This window comes from Cavia porcellus, unplaced genomic scaffold (genome assembly GCF_034190915.1).
Source record: "Cavia porcellus strain 051 isolate PalLab524CR breed Dunkin Hartley unplaced genomic scaffold, mCavPor4.1 scaffold_3, whole genome shotgun sequence".
NCBI classification, from domain to species: Eukaryota; Metazoa; Chordata; class Mammalia; order Rodentia; family Caviidae; genus Cavia; species Cavia porcellus.
This window is the reverse complement of record NW_026947486.1, coordinates 71,338,583-71,361,756: the sequence shown is the minus strand read 5'-3', so window position 1 is coordinate 71,361,756 and position 23,174 is coordinate 71,338,583. Positions and strand designations below refer to the sequence as shown.

The following is a 23,174-nucleotide window of genomic DNA, read 5'->3' as shown; positions in this document are numbered from 1 at the left end:
CAGGTCAGTGTAGTGCAATAGCTCAGACACTGTTGAGTTTTAACATAGTTGGCATGGGTTGATCCTTATAAGTTAAACAAACAACATAAAAATAATAGTGTTAAACAGCAGGGAAACTGAAGGTTATCAATGGTTCTGCTGAAATGATTCCTTGAAAGCATTTTTGGTTCTGGTCACCTATGATTGTAATTTGAAGTACAGCTCCTCATTTCCTCACATTAAACATTGTTTTATATGTCAACAGGATCTCTTAAACATTTTATTCCACATGGAAGACTAGCATAAAGAGTTTGCCTTGATGGTTTTCTTTTTAGGTTTTCAACATGGGGCAACAGCTAATAACAAATCAAAAAGTCCCATTTTGCATGCAAATTGTCATATAGCTTCAGTGTTGAGCTCTATTATTTGGTATGTCCAAATCAGACACACCTCTCCTTCCAAGTGTGTATTTGCAACATTCTCAAACAGACTTCCAGCTGACCATTCATAAAATATGATGCCAATCAGTAGGAGCTCTTTATAAAGTTGGAGGTGCTGATGATAACATTGCTTTCTCTCTTTAGATATGAAGGACACTGTGCTAGAGAAACAACCTAGATCATAGTTTTCAAAGTGAAAAAGTATTATTTAGAATATGGTTTGGTTGCTCATAGCACAAATTTAAATTTCACAGTCCTAAACAAGGCTAGATCTAAACACTGGACAAATGAAGTCATGATTTGGCAGCAACATGGCTATTTCAATCACTGTAAATAACAAGCCATGGTTTCTTTTCTTCAGTCTTATTTTGGGAAATGATGAAAATAACCTGACAATCACAAAATCTGTTTCACATCATCATGCTACAAATCAATGGACCTATGGGACGGATTTCAAGAGACCTGGGTTGATTCATCTACTTCTTATTTCCTGATCCTAACTGACTGAGGTCTTTACGTCAGTGAAGAGATCAAACAGCTGCAATTTCTGATTCAAGATAACCCTTATGGATTTACTGAATAATTTCCATATTTGGGCTCTAAAATCATCCAATGAATATATATATACCTTGTGATCAACCTCAAGTTCTAATTCAACTTTTGGTTTAGTTATACTGAGCCCATTTGAAGAAGATACTAGACCTGACTTCAAATGTTTAACAGACATTTTATTTTAATCATGAGGCTCTGAGACTAGAGTTAATTCTTTAGTTTTCTTTTGAAAAATTAATCTTATTGGTACATTTTAGGAACACGTAATGATCACATTCATCATAGGGAATTTGTATGTATACATGATATATCTTGATTCTACTTTTTCCTCCAATCCCATCCCCTCCCTTCTGCCCTCCAAACCCTGTATATACAGAAGCTTTGTTTTTATTTTGAATTCTATTCTCTTTTGTTTTTCCTTTTCCTTCCTTCCAATTCTTTAATTTTCAACACTCTAAAATGTCTCTTACCTCCTGATGTAAAGCTCATGTATTTCTGGTTGTTGACGGTTTCTTTGGAATCATAGAATTTGAGAACATCTAAAACAGCTTGTGGATTCTTCTTCTGTTCCAGTTTTGTTATGTTGGAGGTTTGGAGTAATCGTGCCCATTGTTCGGGAATTCCCTGTGGACAACCAAAGGGAAAGAAAGGCAGCTCAGAACATTAGGCAGCAGCACATTCATGTTCCAGTAAAGTTCTTCACCAAGAAGCCCATGCTACCTGTAGGATTACACTTGGGAAACTGAAGTTACATTCTAGACTTAACGTTAGTAACTTAATAATGCAATCATTCTCTTCTCTAATTAAAACACATAGGTAAAACTAGGATCCAACTTAAAAAGGGTGGGTGGGAGTATGACTGTGATTGAAAAAAAAGCGCATGAAAATCACCTCCATATTGACTCTGCTCATCCATGAAATGATGTTAACAGCTTAGCTTTGTTTTTTCTGGTGACTCAGGGCAGACATAGCAAGACTTCTCTAAATTTGTGCACAGTATAGTATTGTGCAGATCAATGGGTTTTCTATGACTGGAATAACAAGCTGTTTCTGGGTATGATGTAATCAGAATATATTTTAGAATCAAAGGAAAGCCTCACCCTTGGCCAGTTTATACCTTGTGATTACAAAACGTAAATTTTGGATCTAGAGGCTTTAATATAAAACCAAATTGGGAGGATCCAAAAATAGAATTGTGGAGGAGCAATAACCACTGAGATACTAAATACTAACATTAATGCTGCTTTGGGGATTTCCACTGCAGCTTTCTCCAGGGCATGCCCTCCTCTGCTCCTTCCTCCCTTCCTCCCCACTTCATTTACTGGTCATGTAGAACCTGGGGACATGAGAACCATGCCAAAGCCTTGTGAAAATTTGCAATAATTTGAAGCATTTAGAGCAGAGAGGAAGGAATATTTGTCAATCTAACCAAGGAGAATTGCAAAAATTAAACAGAGAGGTTAGTTTTGTATTGCATATTCAACATTCTTTCCTTCAAGTTCAACCTACAGATGTCCCCATTTCAAAATTATCCAACCTCCAAGAACGACTTGGAGAGAGAGGCAGACACACTATTCCAGATACAATTTATGTGGCTTTCTCCTATGAAGTCTCGGCAAAACAATGTGTGACGTGGGCCTCCAGAGTTTGGGAATGACAACAAAAAAGTGAGATAAGCCAAGCAACAACTCTACTGCACACACATGAACCTGCTGCTGCAGTGCTATGACATCTCAAAGAAGCACTTTGATGCAAGCTTCTTTTGGGCCTGTGACGCACCTCTGGGAGCTTCCCTGGGCACATCTGTGAGCCATAGAGATCTGGCTGTAATGGACGTAAATAAAGAAAGAAAAGAAAGTTAAAACAGAATGTGGGACAACTTAGAAGGTGGGAGGAGATGAAACCAATGGGTCTGAATGGGGGGAATCCCTTTTAAAGTGGGGCGGTTATGAAAATAGGGAGGTATTAATTAAGTCAGGGATTGGACGATCCATAGGACAACAGATTTAAGAGAACAGAGAAAATGACAATGTTCCAAAGTTTAGATGTGTAATTCGACTTTTGGCCAGATGGTTCCTCCATAAATAGGAAATAGCAAGAATTACCATTAAATGATTGGAGAAATCACTAAAAGCAGAAACATGAATTTGGAGGGAAGAAGGATGGCATCATGAAAAGCTTTGACAATAATTTGTAAGTTGTTTTTATAACTGGCTGATTACAGGTAGCCAATGGCCATGTGATGAACTTACAAATTTCGGTTCCCAATTCTGTTTAACAAATTTCAGTTTCATATTAGAAGAGGATATGGAGCTAAAACTCGAAGGACAGCTACACACAATGTTGAATTTTTGTTCTCATTGATGTAATTCTTCTGCATTTTGGAGCTAAAGTCATGGCTGGCTTAGAGAAAGCTAGAAAACGGATGTCCTTACACAGCCAGACTCTAGGTTGAAGTTTCTTATACATTTAGACCAAGGAAAGGGAAATCATTTTATTTCAAAACATGTATGAATCATTTCCATTTTAAGGCTACAGTACCAGAATCTCACTTATCACAAAATAAAGTCAAATGTAAGGTAAAAATTTGGTCTAAATAAAGATATCTTAAATGCTACAGAAACACGTTTTGACCCAGCTAATTTGATTTGGGATATCGTTCCTTAGTTCCTGGTATTTGTGGTTGCTCCAAGCACAGTGAAAGGATACTTTTACATGCATTCATCACGCAGTTTGATGCTAAAGCCTTAAGCCAAAGATTGGAACTCAGGAGCCCATGCATGATCCTATTTCTGATTCTAGGTGCAATTAATAGCATTTGGTTAATACTCTACTGGCCAAAGGAGTTATTAAGTGTCACAAACCCAGGTATGCATTGCACATAATCACCAAAGCAGACTTCACTGGCATCATCATTACCATAATCACTAAAATATCTGAAGTTATTATATATCCAAATGGCACTTCGAAATTTTTATGATACATAAACTTTTAGTTGGGCCATATTACGAGACAGCAGCAAAAAAATGCTGTCAATTGCAGAAGATCCTCCAGACAAGTATACTTACCATATGTCTGCACTGCATAATGTTTTTCTAAGTTGAGACAAACCAGCTTACCAAAGAAAACTGACACTCCTATTTCAACATAGGCCACAAAGGCAAATAATCAGAAAGCCACCTCATGACTCCAGATTGACACACAAATCCCCAAACTTAAACAGCTAATAGAAACCTGGGAGTTTAAGAAGCAGGAGTACATATTATTGCCTGACCATGAATAGGATAACAAATATTTGTACATCAAGCTGGGGATTATCCAGGGTAGCCAGGAGAATGGCAGCATAATATAACAGGCCAAGCATTTATTATATCCTAAGAAATGATAATTAATATCACTCATACCATTTTTCCCTCTGAATGACTTGAAGCGACCGTCACAGGTCTAGAGGTCTGGAAAGGGGAGTTCTAAAGTATTTGGGACAAAAATGGCAATATAAAGGATAAAGACTTGTAATAATTTTTCACTGAAAATCTCAGCTCCCAATGTAATTTGAACTTTAAGATCCAGTGTATGACCAAGTATACAAGGTTATATGGGCCACTTAGCCATAGAGAAATCACCAAACAACATACCAAACAAGTTCCCAAAATTAAAACTGGCTAAGACAATTCAAAAAATTGATCAAAATTGAACTTCAACAATCACAATAATTAAATTTAGTATCATCCCAACACACAATTTAATGATACTATAGCAATTCGAACTCAATTCAATTTCCTACAAATAAAGTGATTTTTAAAAAGCTTATTTTCATTTGGTATTTTAAAAGTTAAACATAATAGCATAATAAATGTAAATCACAGGTTAAGAGAGTAAAAAACGTAGAATTTGGCATCTTTAAAAATAATGTATTGACAAATAGTTACAGAAGACCAAGAAGATATTTAAAGCACTTCAGATTTCTAAATTTAGCTTTACCTATCTATCCATCTATCTATATATCTTAAATTTGTATCAATGGACTTATTCTAAACAGTTATTTTACTTCATGTTGAGGATGAGGCTTGTTTGGCTTGGTTGGACTGTATCAAATCGTATTTTTCATAACTGGAAAGACTGCCAATCACATATCTTACTCCATTCGTCTCTGATCGATTCACTGAGTTCTAATAAACAACAAAGTGAAATGGCTGGTGTTGCAGTCAGCAAGATAATGATGACTCACTTTCCCTCATTTCCATTCAGTACCCAGGAAGAACAAAAAAAGAGCCAAAGATAGAATGAATCATAAGGTGCCAAGTAAGTTGGAAAATGTGGAAAGAATAAAAAATTGAAAAAGAAGCCGAATGTCACATGGTATAACCAGAGAAGATTTTTACATCAGAAACCAAAAGGAAGAAAAGAAAGAGAAATTAAAATGTGGAATGACAATAAATCATGAAACATTTCAATAAAAGAGGAGCACAGGGGAGAAAAATGTCAAAACTGGTAACAAAATTTTTAAAAATAAAAAGATAAAAAGTAATCGATAAAACTTCTATAAAATTTAAAGGGTTTTCCTGTTTCAAGTTGCAGAATAATATTCACAAATCTCTTTCTTTGCAATATTTAAACAAATACAGATTTTCACATTATAAAAATCACTTTTTATCTGGTGGGCATGATAGTGGCAATGTTGACAGCAAGATTACAGTTTCTAAATGGAGCTAAGAGAATATTCTGTATAACAAGGTGGTGCAGAAACTCAAGGGCATTTGTATAATGTCTCCAATTCTGATGATGGAATTCATTAAATACTATCTTAATTTTACAGTGCATTGATTCTTACATTCTCTTCTGCTTGCTACTGAGAATGCAGAAATAATCTGCTCACACAACTTTAAAAGGGCCGGATGTTTACTTTGTTTGTATTTTATTCTTATTGCTTACTTCCAGTATTAAACAAAAGATAATTTGGCTGTCAATTCAGCTATGTGGTTTATTTCTCCAAGTCAAACTGATTTATCCCTTCTTTTTTCCACTTAATCATATGACACAGTCAGTTCACTAACCATCTTGTTTGGAGGCAGTAAATGTATTTGATATCTATATTTTTTTTTCGGTTTAATAAGCCAGGAATTGATGTTGATGGTCTTATCAAAGATTTTTTTTCTGAATTTATTTAAAATTATTCACTAGCTCAGAATATACATTTTAACTGAGTTCCGTAATAGCATAGAATAAATAGTTGAGCTTCCTAGGGACATATTTCTAGCACCACGTTTTTCCTTTCCTATATAAAAGAGAAAGTGCCCATTTAAAAGAAAAGTATAAAACGACATCATACACCTGAGGTCTTGTGTTATTTAAGCACTACAAATATTCAAAGAATGCCTTGACACACACACACACACACACACACACACACACACACACACACACACATATATATATAGTGCTCACAAAGTAAGCACTAAAGAACACATGATTTATCCATCAGTATTTCTTCCAGAAACATGGGACTTGTTTTGGATGTCTACATACACCTATTAATAATCCTAAAAATAAAATCTGTGTTTTTGGAGTCACGTGGAAGGTCAGACCAATTCTGCACAGATTTTTTGATTAGTGTAGTTGATCTGAGTAATTCAGGTCCAATTGTAAAGCCTGAATTATTCAAATAGATTGTCTTCACTGGCCAATTTGAGTAGATGACTCTCCAATTTACTTCTCAGAATAAGGAACAGGTTCGAGTAGGGTCTCCTTACCAGAACTACATTTGCTGTGCCAGGGTGAATTAAAATTTTCAGAAGTTGAAGAGTATACAGTGATCAGAATTTTTTGTTAAAATGGATAAAATAATTTTGTCAATGTTTTTGCCACCTTCTGTTTCCATCTATGATGAGACGTCTAGGCATTTTGCTTGTGATCATCAAAATATTGCATCCAATCATCAAAAAAATGAGTCTATATTTTGGGACATGGTCATTCTTGCTTGAAATCTATTTTCACAAATGATATTTTTATGGCTTACAAAATGAAACAAGGAGCTTACTTACAGTGAATTCCCCGGTGACTGCATCAAACCCCACATGAATCGTATGCTCAAAGTCTGAAGGAAGAGAGATCTCTGGGCGTTCTTTCTCTTTCTTCTTATTTGCTAAAGGCAAAATGTTAACACGCATTTATTTGAGGTTTAATTTTTCCTTTCATAAGTTGTACAAGTAGGTTCATCAAAACCATTATAAAGTTGAAAGAAAATTGATTCCAATAAAATTTTAGCAATTTCTAACTCCAGAAAAATCCCATTTTATTTGAAGGAATGGTTGAGTTTGATGAAAATGATTATGTCCAAATTATGTAAAAATTTACAAAATACAATTCAAACAAAACCATTTATCAGACTGAATTATGTCCTTTACCAATATAATGATACCATCAACAAGTTTCAGAGTACATTGTGTTTAACTGCCTTTGCTGAGGCAAACACTTTTCTTTCCTGTTCTCTTTCTCACACTCACATCAAGCTAAGGCTTGGTATTAGAGAGTAGGCAAGGAAAGCACCTCAAAAAAGCATTAGAAATTTTTCCATGCCAACTCTGAATGAACATCAGGAAGTTAGAATTTTGTAGTTGGGCACTCCTGTAATCCCAGCACTCACAGGAGGCTGAGGCAGGAGGATCACCATGAGTTCGAGGCCAGCCTGGGCTACATAAGTGAGTTCAAGGCCAGTGTGTTTTACTTAGTGAAATCCTGTCTCAAAAAAAAAAAAAAAAATTAAAAGGCTGGGGATGCAGCTCAGTGCAAAGGCCCTGGGTTTAATATCCAATAATGAAAAATACAAAGAAGTTGCAAATTTCTTAATTTACATGTTTATGACATGAAGCATATTTTGGTCTTCTTGTTAAAAAAGATAGTATTATAAATCCGCGGTGTTACACAACTTTGTTTAGTTTAAAACCATTTGTATTAACTTCCTGCCTAGTACATTGCTGGTAAAAACCACAGATTGGTGCTTTTTACTGAATTAATTTTATTAGTCTTTAGATATCTCAAAGCAGTTTTTTGGTTTACTCTAAGTTTATAGCAATCTTTACATCCTTTTGTATTAGACATTTTGAAATTACTACCTTTTTAAAGTAGTTGGTTTTTAACAATGACATAATTATGACACATATTGCTAGTTAATAAGTCAAAAGCTATTAAAGATACAATGAGCAAGGAAATCAAGTTAGGAGCTATAATGAAATTAATACATTTGGAAATAGTTCCCAGGAGGAAGGTACAATAGAAATACTCCAAAACGTCATTTGGTAGCTTCCATAAAAGTCATATCAACAGATCTGAGCATGTATCTCTGCCAAGACTACATTCTGCACTAAATAAATAATACTCAGTTTCCTAATACCAGTCAAGCCAGCATGGACCTGGTTTATTCAGACAAAACTAGATGTTTCTTTGGCTTGAATTATAGATAACATGGAATTAATCTAATACAAATTACATATTTTATAAATTAACTGTGAGAAATTTTAAATTAAAAATCTCTCATATTTAAATGCCACTCTTACGGCTTCTTTTCTTTGCACTGTTTTTCGTTGGGTATGTCTGCTAGAGGACAGGGAAGAGGGGCAGAAATACAGGAATTCAATATTAAGAGGAACTTCATAGGAGCAGAAAAGAAACATTAGGGGCAAAGGGACAAAACTCACTGAAAGCCTTTGTCTGGCTATGAAACACATTTTTAAAAAGTCCACGTATGTCATCTAACTTAACTCAGCAATGATTCTGATTTTATAGTAAGCTTACCTTATTGATGATTATCCTAACAGTCAGTTTAGAGCTTTATATTGTTGCACCTAATTCCTTTGCATACTTGTTTACTGCAAGTAAACAAGCACACCATTTATACTTGTTTCATGTCAGCTTATTCAGAAAAGCAGAAACAACCAGCTTTCTGTGCTATCACTCCACTGAAAGTGTCTTACTAACTCCCATAATCTTTGTTTTATTTTCTCCACTCTGCCATTCATACAAGACACAGTTAACTACTGCTCTTTCCACTTTCTGGACCATATCTGAGTTTCCCTTTCTCTTTGTAACCAGTTTTACGTTGCTGGTTTGTCTTGTGCCATTTCTAGTGTCAGTCTATGCCCCTCTGAAATCTTTCTCTACACTCATTCTTCCTGAATTGAATCAACTCCCAGATACTAACTCACGGTAGGTAATTCTCTAATCTGTGCTTGGCAGGGATGGATCCAGATACTGTGGGACTATTTGTAATCTGTGAGGAACCTCCTTTTAAATAAAAACAATAAACAATTGCTAGGGGCCGGCTAGGGCTTTGGAAGAGTTCCTGGCAAGTGAGTTAACTCTAACAAAGCAACTTCATTAGCTTTTTCAAAAATAAATTTATTGATACAATTTGGATATACATAATGATCACATTTATCACAGGGAATTTGTACCTGTACATGATATATTTTGAATTCACTTTTTTTCCCAATCCCATCCCCTCCCTTCAAGTCCTCTTTCCCGCCTTATTTATGTTTTATTTCCATTTTATCTTACTTTTAGTGTTCCTTTTGTTTCCCTTCCTTTCTTTCCCCAGTCCCCCTTCCTGGTTCTTTTTTTCATTTTGAACAAGTTCTTCCTGTTTCACAATATGTATTGTACATTTTGCTCCAGTGCCAGCTCTTGGTAATCTTTTTGGGCTCAAAGTCCACTGTGAAAATTTGAAGAAATCTGTGAAACTTCTGCTCAAAAAATTCAGTATACGTATACACACAATTTTTCATATATTTTCACAGATGCATAATTACTCTGGACTCCAGGTTACATTCCCTACCTTAATCTATATTTCTAATCCTTATACCAGTATACATTCACGCCCTCATTGTCAGTAAATAAACTCTTCTAACAGGATAGTATTGGCTGCACATTTGTAACTAGTCACTTAAATGTCAACACTTCAAATGGGCTGAGTTATATACAGAATTAGCTTAATGATATATCACTAGAAGGCCACCAAATTGCCAGACCAATCATGTCATTCTCTGCATTCAAGACCAATTATAACAGGCAGTATTCTCTGTCTGAGTAAACGACCTGGAGCCACCCAGTGCAGAGGAGTAAAGCCTTAGACTAGTCCTCCTTTGGGAGATTCTAAGCCCTGAAGAGATTATGATTCTTCTCTCCAATGATATTAAACCATAAAAAGTAAAGTAAAAAATTTGATATTTCTATGACGACTGAGTCAGTTTCACAGATATATATCCCAAATCATAATTTATCACGTTTTGGGCACCCTTTAGTTCCTGCCTGCTCTAAGCAATGCATACTCTTGCTACAAGGTAATTAAGAATGACCCAGATGCCAACACCAAAGATCTCATAGTCATCTGCTTTATTTATACATTAGTCACTTTCTCTTTAGCTCTTAAGCTTGTCTTAAATCTATCTTTCTTCTTTCATTTCCACAAACTACTCAATCCAAGGCATCAGTATTTCTTAGTCTCAATGACAACAGTTTTGTCCCCACCAATTGATTTTTCTACCCTATGGTCCTTCATTACTCATATGTTAAAAGGTCAAGTTTTTTATGTCATAACCAAGGATCTGCAGGATTGATTCCTAGCTTACCTCTCCAGTCTCTACTCTTGTGGTGGACCCTGCTATCTATAAACATTGCTAAAAGTTCCCTAAGTAGCTGGGCTTTCTCTATGTTCATAGCTCTGTAAAATTATGCTTCTTACATCTGCCTCCCAACTAGGTGTGGATCTCTCCTTTCCTCTCTCTCTCCATTGTCTACTTTGCCCCCTCTTTCCTTCCTCATCTCTCCTTTTTCTTTATCATCCTTTCTATTCTCTTCCTTTTATTTTCTCCTTCTTCTCCTTGTTCTTTTCCTTCTCCCTATCTGCTCTTTTTCCTTGCAAAGATTAAATGGTGTAAACTTACAATGTTCCATCAAGGATGGTTAGTAAGTATACAGGTTCAAAGCAGGTGCTGGAGAACATGAGAATAAGTAAAAGGCATGTTCTTTGCTGTTGAGCATCTCAAATTTTAGCTAGACAGGCATGTAAGTAAGAAATAGTAATCTAGTACTGGTTAAGCACAAATTCTAGAATATGTACTGAATTTACATGGGATCATGAAAGGAGCAGCATTTAAAGGAGCTCCCAAAGCAAGAGTAGGAAGCTCAAGAGTGAGTCTTCAAGTATAAGGACTGAAATGGACTTGGGGTATAACTCAGTAGTAGAACATTTGCCTTGTATGCACAATGCCTTGGATTCATTTATATTAAAGTAACAATTTTAAGATTTGCTCTAACCTAAATCTTAGGCTAAGACTCAGCCTGATTAGCAATACATTTGTATTTAAATAAAACAGAAGTCCAAATGAGTATGCCTTTTTAAGTGGATCTTCCATATACTATTGGAACTGTGAACAATGTTGACAGTTCTACAGACATGCACAATAGTTGACCTTGAGATCCACTGAGTATGGCTGAGTTTTGACTGTAATTCTAGCAATCAGATAATCTCTTCAGAGTTTCTTGACAGTTTTATATTATTCTGATATACTGCATGCAAAGAAACACCTCTCTACTCATTTATCATCTCCTTTATACTTTACCTTGATAGCTGGGAATTTAGCTCATGGTATAAGCGCCTGCCTGACAAGCATGAGGTCATGAATTCAAACCCCAGTACCAAAAAACAAAAAAGGAGATGCATAGTAAACTTCACTTCTGTATTTTGTATTCCTTCCTTCTTAATGGCTAGAACTTGTCCCATTAAGAACAAATTCCCTTATACCTTCAATCTTTTATTAAATAGTCTCTTTGCTTCTTGTAGAAATTTCAATCACGAAGCTGTGTTTGAGCCCTGGAAACTCACCCTTTGTCCTCCTCTTATAATTGTTTTACAAAAACCTACCCTGAGCGAATCCAACATGAAACTTCACTTTTGTGCTGAGGCTGCTGAGAGTTACTGGGGAAAAGAAAACACACTGTCATACAGATTGGCACTTATTATAAAGGTTTCGACTGATCACTAATGCTTCAATATTAGTTGGATCACTAACGGTTCAATATTTTCCTTGCCCACTGCCGAGTTCCTTTCCCAGTCCTCTAAGCAGATATCCCAGAACCTCACCACTTCCCTCTAATTTCTGCTTGACCCCACCCTCCCTCGCTTTCAGCTTACCGACTCTCCTTCTAGTTCACTGAGGGAAATGGGGACTATCGGTTGGAAACTCATCTAGTTTCCTCTCCCATCCCAGGCATTTATGGGCATCAATAACTTCTCTTCTCTCCTCTTGTCCTACTGGGAATATCTCTTCTTCTAACTAAGATGCATTTTTCCCCTGGTGCTCTGCATCTCAGCCTCTTTCACTTCTTCAGTGATCTAACTCCTTCCATTAAGTGCTATTTCTTCTTGTTTCTTCAATCTTTCACTTTTACTGGCACTTTCCCTTAAGCTTAAACAATATGATTACCTATTTATTGTTCTTAAAATTTAAAACCCTTTGGCTTCCCCTTCTTTCATTAGTTTAAATTTCTCCGAAAAGCAATTTAGAGAGATAAAGATGGCAGGGAAGCAAGTGGCAGCAAAGTGCAGCCTTTAGACAATAATATGCAGGGAAAGAGAAGGAAAGAAGTGGATCTTTGGGAATTTGGAGAAGTAGACATGAAGACTGGAAACTGTGGAGAAGCAGGAGAGATGAGCACAGTGCAGAGAAAGGAATGAGGGAGCCTGAAGGGCTCACCCTGGCTCCTGGGGAGGATGCCTCCACTGATAAGTCTAGAGAAGGACAGCCACTCCAGGAAGCAACAGCACTGCCCCCAAGAGAAGCCTGTGGCTACTGTAAATAGCAAAAATAGTATGACAGTTTACTCTGAAAATGACTCCTTCCACAAGGCAGGCTACAGTCGGAGTGGAATCCCAGGAAAGCACCTACCATATTGCATTTGAGAGGATTTAATCAGTAGCCAATTTGAGAATAGGTTGTTTAGAATTGAGCCATAGAACAACTGCAGAGCAGCTACACTACATGGTTCCTGGTGATGACTGTCACAAGGACTGGGTGGGAGATAACAATGGGAGATAGTCACAGAGAGGGTGCTGACTGGACATAAATCTCCTCAGAAACTTAAGCTTCAGGTTTGGAGGGATGTAGGGAGCTCACTCTCCACGTAAGAAACCCTGCTGAGTGAGTATGTTTGGTTTTCAGAGGGAGTTGTGTCTGAAAGCGCTGGTACTGAGCCTACAAAACGGCTTGACTGCCAGCTCCGCCCTGCTGTCTACTTTAGCGTAGAAGTAGGTGGTGTACTTGCTTTCTCAATCTTCAAATGTGAGCAAGGATACAGCTCAGTTTGCACAGTTGTCATAGCTTAGAGTATGCAGGCAGAGGAACCTCTGGAAAAAGGGTAAGGGAACTTTGCAAATACAAAGGCATCAAAGTTGGGCAGAGAATGACTTGGGATACACAGGACATGAAAGGTGAGAGTTGTCAGAGTAACTACAGTCATTGGATAGACACCATTGACAGATCATGCGCAGTGGGAAAGGCAGAGCAAAATCCAGCACTTACACAGCAATGTGAGTGTGGAAACAAAATAGGTCTTAGTAATGACTCCCTTATATCAGCTATATTTCAAGACTGCAGAACCTGGTGATTATTCATTCAAAAACACAAAGGATATAAATATATATTTGGAGTCATTTTTTCATTGGTTGATTGGAGTTTGAGTTTTTTTCTCACTTTTTGCTTTTTCTCTCTTCCTTTTAATTTTTTTCAGTTTTTATTTATTCTTTTCTATTATTTTGATATACAGATTCAATGCAATCCTAATCAAAATACCAACATCGTGCCTGACAGAATTACAGAAAACAGTTCTAAAATTCATGTTGAACCAGAAGAGATCCAGGACAGCCGAGGCAATAGGATCATAGCAAGATTTGAACAACAGGATCATAGCAGCACAATTCCTGACTTCAACTTATATTACAAAGCTACAGTGGGATAAACAGTATTATACTGGCACAAAAACAGACATGCAGAAAAATGAAATACAGAAGAAGATGCAGAAACAACTTCATACATATTCAGCCATCTGATCTTTTGCATATGAGGATGAAAATATATTCTGGAGGAAAGAGCCTCTTAAACCAGTGGTGCTGGGAAAACTGACAATACACATGCGAAAGACTAAATGTAGACCCACATTCTTACCATGACTAAATGAAAATAATAATCTTTTGATGATTTGCTGCATTGTTTGCCAATATTTTATTGAGAATTTTTGCATCTATGTTAATTACGGAGATTGGCCCGTAGTTCTCTCTCTCTCTCTCTCTCTCTCTCTCTCTCTTTTTTTCTTTTTTGGTTGGGTCTTTCTCAGGTTTTGGTATTAGAGTAGTATTTGCTTCCAGGAATGAGTTAGGGTGAATTACTTCCTCTTCAGTTTCATTGAAGAGTTTGAAGAGTGTCAGCATTAAGTCTTCTTTGAATTTCTTGTAGAATTCTGCAGTGAATTTGTCTGGACCTGGGCTTTTATTTGTTGGTAAGTATTTAATTACATTTTTTATTTTGTTAATTGAAATAGGGTTATTCAGCCATTTTACATCTTATTAACCCAGTTTTCATAATTCATACGTTTCTAGGAATCTGTCCATTTGTTCTGTGTTATGGAGCCTATGAGAGTAGAGCTTTTCCAAATAGGTACTGATGATCTGTATTTCCACAGGCTCTGTAGTGATATCACCCTTTTCATTCCTTCTTGCGTTAATTTGAGTATTTTCTTTCCTTTTTTTTAACAAGGTTGACTATGGGGCTTATCAGTTTTATTTATTCTTTCAAAGAAAACACTCTTTGATTCATTTATTCTTTTTATTGTTTTCTTGGTCTTTATTGCATTGATTTCTGCTCTGATATTGTAATTTCCTCCCTTCTTTTGACAGCTTGACTTGCTCTTCTTTTCTAGATGTTTTAAGTGTAGCATCAGGTTATTTTTGTTCGTTGTTTTCCTGATGTGGGAATTCATTGCAATAATTTTTCTTCTGTGGGCTGCTTTCATTAGATCCCACAGCTTCCAGTAAGTTGTATTTGTATTTTCATTTGCTTGGAGATATTCTTTAATTTTTTTATTTAATTTTCTCTGTGACCCACTGATTGCTCAGGAGTGTATTATTCAACTTCCATGTGTTTGTGGGGCTTAGAAGTTTCTTTTGTCATTAATTTCTAGTTTCATGGCACTAGGATCTGATAACATGCATGGGATAATTTTTTTAAAAAAAGTGGGATTCATCACAGGAAAGCACGGATGGTTTAACATATGTAAATCAATAAAGGTAATCTACGATATCAATAGAGCCAAAAACAAGAATCACATCATCATTTCTATAGATGCAGAAAAAGCTTTTGATAAAGTCCAACACGTATTCATGACAAGAACCTTATAGAAAACTGGAATATATGGTCTTTACCTCAATATGATAGAAACTATCTATGGCAAACCAATAGCCATCATCATATTAAAGAGCCAAAAACTGAAAGCCTGTAGCCTAAATTCAGAAACAAGAAAATGATGTCCATTATTATCACTCCTATTCAATTCAGTGCTGGAAATACTAGCCAGAGCAATTAGAAAAGAGAGAGACATAAAAGGAGTAAGGATAGGAAAAGAGGAAGTTGAATTATCATTATTTACAGATGTCATGATACTCTACATGGAAGACCCCCAAAACTAAATTGAAAGACTCAAAGGTATAATAAATAAATAAATAAATTCAGTAATGTAGCTGGATACAAAGTCAATACACAAAAATTAGTAGTATTCCTATACACAAACAACAAAACCACTGGGAGAAATAAGAGAAGTCACACCCTTTACAATAGCATCCAAGAAAATGCAATACTTAGGAATCAATCTAACAAAAGAAGTAAAACAGCTATTCAGGGAAAATTATAATACTATGGAAAAAGAAATCGAAGAGAACCTCAGAAAATGGAAGGATATCCCTTGTTCATGGATGGAGAGAACAAGTATTGTGAAAATGGCCATTCTCCAAAAATTGTTATATAGAATTAAGGCAATCCGAATCAAAATACCACTAGCATACCTCACAGATCTAGAGAAAAAATTTCTAAAATTCATGTGGAACCAGAAGAGACCTAAAGCAGCAAAGGCAATTTTAAGTAACAAAGGCAAGGCAGGAAGCATCACAGACTCTGACTTGAAGTTATACTACAAAACTGATGTAAAAAATCAACAGGGTACTGAATAAAAACAGACTTGAAGATCAATGGAATAGATTAGAAGATACAACTATTACTATAAACAAACTCAACCACCTTATCTTTGACAATGGGGCCAAAAAAGTTCACTGGAAGAAAGACAGTCTCTTTCATAAATGGTGCTAGAAAAAATTGGCTCTCCATATGCCAAAAACTAAAAATAGACCGATGCCTATCACCATGTACTAAAGTTTAAATGGATCAAAGATCTAAATATTAAAACAGAAACACTAAATCTGTTGGAAGATAAAGTAGGTAGAAATCTTGAAGACATAGGGGTAGGTAGAGAATTCATGAACAGGAATCAAACAGCATGGGAAATATTTCCCAGAATCAATGACTGGGATCATGTCATTTTTTTATTTAAAGAGAGAAGAAAAAAAAAAAGAAAGGACATAAAAAACAATGCAGTAAAAGGGTACAAATAATACAGCATTTCTAGAAAAAAATATATACAGTACGAAGTCACCAGCCATCCATATCACTAAATCAAAGCATACAAAGTGAATATTCATACAGTGAAATTGGAGATAGTTCCGTTCAATAATCCAACAAAAGCTCAGCCATATGGTTTTCCATCCTACACTCTCGAACATACCTGTGGTTATATCCCTTAATCCACTTTACTTTCCTCTCTTTTTTACAGTAACAATTAGACTTTTAGGGTTTTATTACTCTCACGGTTCTTATTACTTTTTTGAAGTGAATAAAAACAAATGTGACTAAGCAAAACAGAGTCAGTTAGAACAGAAGGGTGGGCATAGCACGTGATGCAAAAATAGAACACCAGGTGATCAAAAGTGGTTACCATTGTGCCTCTTGCTATTTTTGAACTGAGTTGTCTATATCATCAGGTATAACAGAATTGAGCAAAATAGTATGGAACAAAACCAATAAAATCTACACTGAGAACCTTATAGGACTTCAAAAAAAAAAAAAAGATGATAGCCAATCCATATTGGGCATCATAGTATATCTTATTGCCTTCAAAGTGATTGCCTATACCCTCAAATTTGATACTATCAAACAAAATAGAATATATAATAATCAGACAGAACAAGATGGGGAGAGCAATACTGGGGTTCAAGTCAGGTTAATAGGACAACAAAAAAGTTACTATAATATGTGGGATCGTGTCTTATTAAAGAGTTTTTACATGTTGAAAGAAATCTCCAGCATAGTGAAAGGAAAACTCACAAATTGGAAAAAAAAATCTTAGTGAACTGTCCCTCAGACAAAGGACTTCTGTCTAGAACACATAGAGAATTAAAAAAAAAAAAAAAAATCAAACCCCGAAACTCAAAGACCCAGTCCAAAAATGGTCATCTGAGATGAATACACAGATCTTAGATGAAGAAATACAAAGGGCAAATAAATACGTGAAAAATGTTCAGCATCATTAGTCATTAGAGAAATGCAAATTAAAACCACACTGGTATTCCATCTCACGCCACAAAGAATGGCCAGGATAAAGAGAACTCCCAACAACAAATGCTGGAGAGGCTGTGGGGAAAAGGAACTCTCCTGCACTGTTGGTGGGAGTGAAGACTGGTGCAACCACTGGGGAGGTCAGTCTGGGGATTTCTCAAAAAGCTGGGATTAGAAGTCCCATTTGACCCAGCTATTCCACTTCTGCGCATATTCCTAGAAGAACTGAAAATACCACAGCACAGTGATATATGTGCACCCATGTTTATAGCAGCACAATTTGTTATAGCCAGATTTCAGAAACAACATAAATGCCCATCACCTGTGGAATGGATAAAACAGATGTGGTACTTTTATACAATGGAGTACTTACTACTCAGCTATAAAGAATGAATGCATTGATATATTTATAAATAAATGGATGCAACTTGAGACCATACTCTTAAGTGAAATAAATCAAACTCACATGCATAAATACTATACGGTCACCCTAATGTAAAAAATGGTAAAAATACATAAGATATAAAAACCTCAATAAATACAGTGAAAGGATAAGAATCTGCTCAAATGAGAAAAACAATATCTTAAGACAAAGGAGGAAAAAGAAAAAGGAAGGGAAAAGAAAAATATCCAAAATTATTTAAACGCACTTTAGAATAGCTAAGATGATTGTACTACAAATTCTATAAATTCTTGGAACAAAACAGCATTCATAGGATTGGAACAATTGTGCATGTTAGAATATGGTGATTTGAGGAACTCTTGAAGATCTTTATATAAAATGACAACTCTAGTTATGCTCCTACCACCTTGGTTTGAAGGCCTATATTGTCAGGGTTTTGGGGTCTTTGCTACTGTCATTTATTTGCCTTTTTTGTTTCGAGTTTTTCTAGGAATTTGTCTTCTTTTGTTTTTCCCTCTAATAAAGAAAGGATAGGTACACATGTAGAGACTTATACATGTGTAGAACTTCTCCCATATAGTTTATGAGAATTGATTATATAATGCATGATGAAATGAACAGCTACTTTGAATAAAAAGAGACATGTTATCCACTGCTGATTCTTTATCATTATGCTGCGAAGTCCAGTAATGCCATTATTCTTTGTTCAGAGTGATTTTAGTCTGTTTTGTATTGTTTAATTTCAACATACATGAAGGTATAGAGAGCTATTTTGAAGAGAACAAGAGACATTATGGCAGATGTTGTTGATTTCCCTATTGTCTAGTTTTGAAGGCCTATAATGCCTTCATCACTGTGCTCTGATCAGTTTAATACTATTTTTTGTGTGAATTCATGTGTGTGAAGATGTGGACAACTATTTAGAAGAAAACAAGAGACAGTATGGTAACCAGTGATGATCTCCTGTTATCTTGCTTTGAAATCTGTGTCATTTACATTGTTTTCTTCGGATGGGCTTTGTTCTGTTTTGTTATGCTTAGTTTTACCTTCTTTAAAATAAAATAAAAATGGATCAAAAATCTGAATGATAAAAAAGAAAAACTTAATCTGCTGGAAGAGTAAATCGGCAAAACTCCTGAAGACATTGGTATAGGCAAGGAGTTTCTAAACCAAACCCCAAATGCATAAGAAATAACATCAGGAATCAACAAAAGAGCTATCAGATTCCAAAGTTTGTGTAGAATGAAGAAAACAAATGACTGAAGAGACAATCTTAAAAATGAGAAAACATTTTCCAGCTATTCCCTCGAGGAATATCTAAAAATACAAAGAACTAAACCTATTTAGACACCCCCGATAAAAGATCCAATCATCAATTGAGATGAATAGACACTTACATACATGAAAAAGTTTAATATCCATAGCAATTAGAAAAATGCAAATGAAGACAACCCTGAGCCTTCAGGTTACTCCACAAAGAATGGTCATAATCATGAAATCAAATAATAAATGCTGCTATGGCTGTGGGGACAAAGGAATCCTTCTACACTGTTAGTGCAAATGTAAACCAGTACAACCATAACTGAATTTAGTATGATGATTTTTCAGAAAACTAAAACTAAAAATTCCACTTGACTCACCTGTTTTCACCTTCTAGGTATTTTTCCTAAAATGTAAAACATAACCATATTTACACATGCATTCCCATGTCTATAGCAGCATAATTCATAACAGCTAAATCTTGGAAAGAGCCTATATGTCTATCAGGTGATGAGTGTGTAAAAATGTATATATAATGCAGTACTATTCTTCTATAAATAGATATAAATACATCATTTTTAGACAACTGATGTACCTTGCAACCATAATGTTGAGAAATAAATCAGACACACAAGATTCAATACCATATTTCTTTTACATGAGAAACCCAATATAATAATAAAACCCAAAATTATAGATAGATAATAGGAAATGGAGAGAGAGATTTTGCAAAAGAAGAGAGACCTAAGAGATGAGTACGCAGGTGGGGCAGGAAGAGAAAAGAAAGGGGATGGAAAAAATTAAGATGTGTCATGTATATATAATAAATCTCCATGATGAATGTAATCATTATGTACTGTAAATATTTACTAATAAAAATAAAAATTTAAAGTAATAAAAGCAGATTTAGGGTTCTTCAGCTCTCACTTCCTAAACTGCTGTAATGCCACTACCCTCACAAATAGCTTCTTTGTCCAAGGGCCATTTTTTTGTTCTTATAATAGTGGTCCTCTCAGTGAAAATGACACACAGGGGCTGGGGATTTAGCTTAGGGGCGTAAGTGCCTGCTGGCAAGTGTGAGGTCATGAGTTCAATCTCTGGTACAAAAAAAAAGACACAGGTATACTTTTTGAAATTAATTCCTTTCTAGGTTCATTCACACCACTGTTTCCTAGAGTCTACTTCTCAACCTCATTTTAGGAGACTGCTTCTTTGGACTCTTTAATAATTTCCAGGAATGGTGTTATGTTCTTATTTTTTCTCATCAAAACATCTTTACTTGGGTCATGTCTTCTATGTCATGCACGGTTTCAGCTACCATCGACACTAGCGGCTTACCTTATGTACTTTGTGCCCTAACCTCTCTGTTGTATCCCAATTCCCATGTACTTGAACCAGTTACTAGGCTTCTCTACTTTGTTGCCAGATAGGCCACTCATACTGAGAATTTTCAAAGTAGGCCAATGTCTCACTGATTTTCCCCTCTTGAAGCAATATAAAGCTACAATTCCACCTTTCATCAGCTTTTGTTCTTACAATTTGATTAGTTGCCCACTTCTATTAATACCGTCTTGTAAATATTCCTTATGCATTCTTTCCTACTCCTAATTCATTCTGGTTTTTAGGCTGAACCACTGTCATTTCTCACCTACATGATTCTAATAGCCTGACTCATCTCCTTCTATCCTGCCCCCTATCTGTTCTCCTTCCTATAGGCAACAGGGATATTTTAAAATACAAATATGATGCCATTTCTCTACTTTTCTCAATGTTCTCTCACTGTCTCCAGAATCAATCTGAAGCTATCAGCATGGCATAGACAAATGCTCCACAGTCTTGTGCCATGCTAGGTCCGTTGCTTCAACACTCCTACCTTATTGTCCCCTTATACTAGATACTCTGAATTTCTTGTACTTGCATTCAAACAAACCCAATTAACAGTGTATTATGCAAACGGCTGTCATAGAATGCTGCTCTTTCTGTATGGAATGCCACTTATTTCTTACATGAATAGCTTTGTTCTTCACTTTTTAGACTCACTTCATTCAGTTCTTTTGTTACCTCCTCCAAGAAGCCTCCCTAACTGCTCCGCACTTGTCTTAGCCTCCACTCTTCAATGCTCACTTCTCTTTTGTACTTACCATGCTAAACTCAATTCATTGTGTCCTCTGTGAAGCTATTGCTTCTTTAAAGGCAGCTAGTAACCTCTGTACGCCAACACAATACCAAACTCATTTAATGAATGGGAAGAGGAACAAATGAATGGATGAGAAGATGATCCTCATTTTATGAAATGAGATCCAATATATGGAGACAGACATGCTTATTTGCTGTAATGTGCTCATGGATAAGGACACAATACAAGTCCACCAAGAAGTGAGGTGAGGTGATATTTTTTAGTTATTTTTGTACTTGAAGTTGTTGGAGGCACTGTTTATATCTTTCCTCAAAAGTGGGGATGACTGCACGTATTCAGGCACACCTCTTGCCAGGTGCCACTTTGAGGCTGGAGACATAAACTGGCAATACAGCTGGGCAGGGCTCAAAGTACAGAAAATCAATCAATAAGTTCACAGATGACTTGTCTGGATGGTGCTATATTTGCCTTCTGAAAATATTTTAGAAATCTGTCACCTGAGTCTTCCTTGTCATAGGTGTTCTACTTATCATTTTTCCCTAAAATGCCTAGAAGTTTTGTTGGACCTTCTTATTAGATGTCATAAGGTCACATCTGGACTTATGTTTGGGAATACTCTGTAGCTGTCTGATGACCCATCATGCAGGAAAGAAAAGAAATGACAGAAGAGTCACATAGAGAAGAATTTCCTACATAATTTTAGCTTAAAATCAAAAGCAAAAACGAATAAGTAATAATCAAATAAGTTAAAATAATTTTAAAAACTGAAAAGCATGCAGAGTATGATACAATTTAAAGGCAACATTTTAAACCAGCTTATTATACAAAGCTAAATGATTAATATAAAGCAAATATTTAAAATAAGGAAGTAATTTTCCAAAAAAATATCCAGACTGACTAATTATCAACCACATGTATTTTACAACTGTGGTTTTAAGGAACAACTCCTGCTTCCTACTGTCTCAGCTTCTCTTCCTCTAAACCAGTCAGTGGGTCAGTTAGCAAGTACACACTGAATTATCAGTCAGTGTGACAACAGGCTATGTGACACAATGCATTAGGAAGCCAAGCAATATTTCAACCTTACAAACTAATATGGGAAATAAGCTTAATAAGCTAGAAATAACAACCAATACTGCCATACTAAAGAAAATTAGGTGCTCAGTTGGAAAGAATCTAGGTAAGGCATGTCAAAAGAACATAAAAGATCACAGAAATCTGGGGCAGACAGGAATCATGGCTTTCTGAATGAGGAAAAACTTGAAAGATAAGCCATAAAGACCAGAAATGTAGAAAAGGCAAAGGCAACTGAAGTAGAAAAGACAGTACATGTAGAAGCTTAGAAGTGGGAATGCAAATAACAAATGACGGCAAAATGAGACATGGATAAATAGACAATTGTCTTAGTAGAACATAGTAATAAAGATTGTGTGAAGGGAGGTGGAAACAGAAATTTCCTGAAGACAAACAAGTTAGTTACGTGGTGCTGAGGTACACATGCCACAGTAGGGGCTTAACGATAGGTGCTCTTTCACTCTTCTAAGGAGAATGAATGACGGATGTGAAATGAAAGGCTCTAGCTACTCCTGCACTTGTTGCCTATAAAATAACTTGGTGGGCTTTCCTTATACTGTATGTGATATGCGTGTGCTTGTGTGTGTGTAGATCTAGGCATTTCCTACAATCTGTGTATA

The 23,174-nt window shown here is 35.8% G+C and overlaps 1 protein-coding gene across 11 annotated transcripts in view; it reads right to left on the bottom strand.

Annotated features, from left to right (window-relative positions):
- Window positions 1–23,174, bottom strand: part of Pak3 (p21 (RAC1) activated kinase 3) — a 327,193-nt gene that overhangs the window by 59,954 nt on the left and 244,065 nt on the right. For 9 of the 11 annotated variants that reach the window (XM_063246284.1, XM_063246283.1, XM_063246288.1 and 6 more), the window contains 3 exons: window positions 7,013–7,113; window positions 2,751–2,795; window positions 1,442–1,595 (listed from right to left, as the gene is read on the bottom strand). In XM_063246284.1, the coding sequence (XP_063102354.1) occupies window positions 1,442–1,595; window positions 2,751–2,795; window positions 7,013–7,113 (300 nt within the window). The remainder of the gene's footprint in view (window positions 1–1,441; window positions 1,596–2,750; window positions 2,796–7,012; window positions 7,114–23,174) is intronic. The other 2 variants (XM_063246280.1, XM_063246281.1) reach the window with 1 other exon arrangement.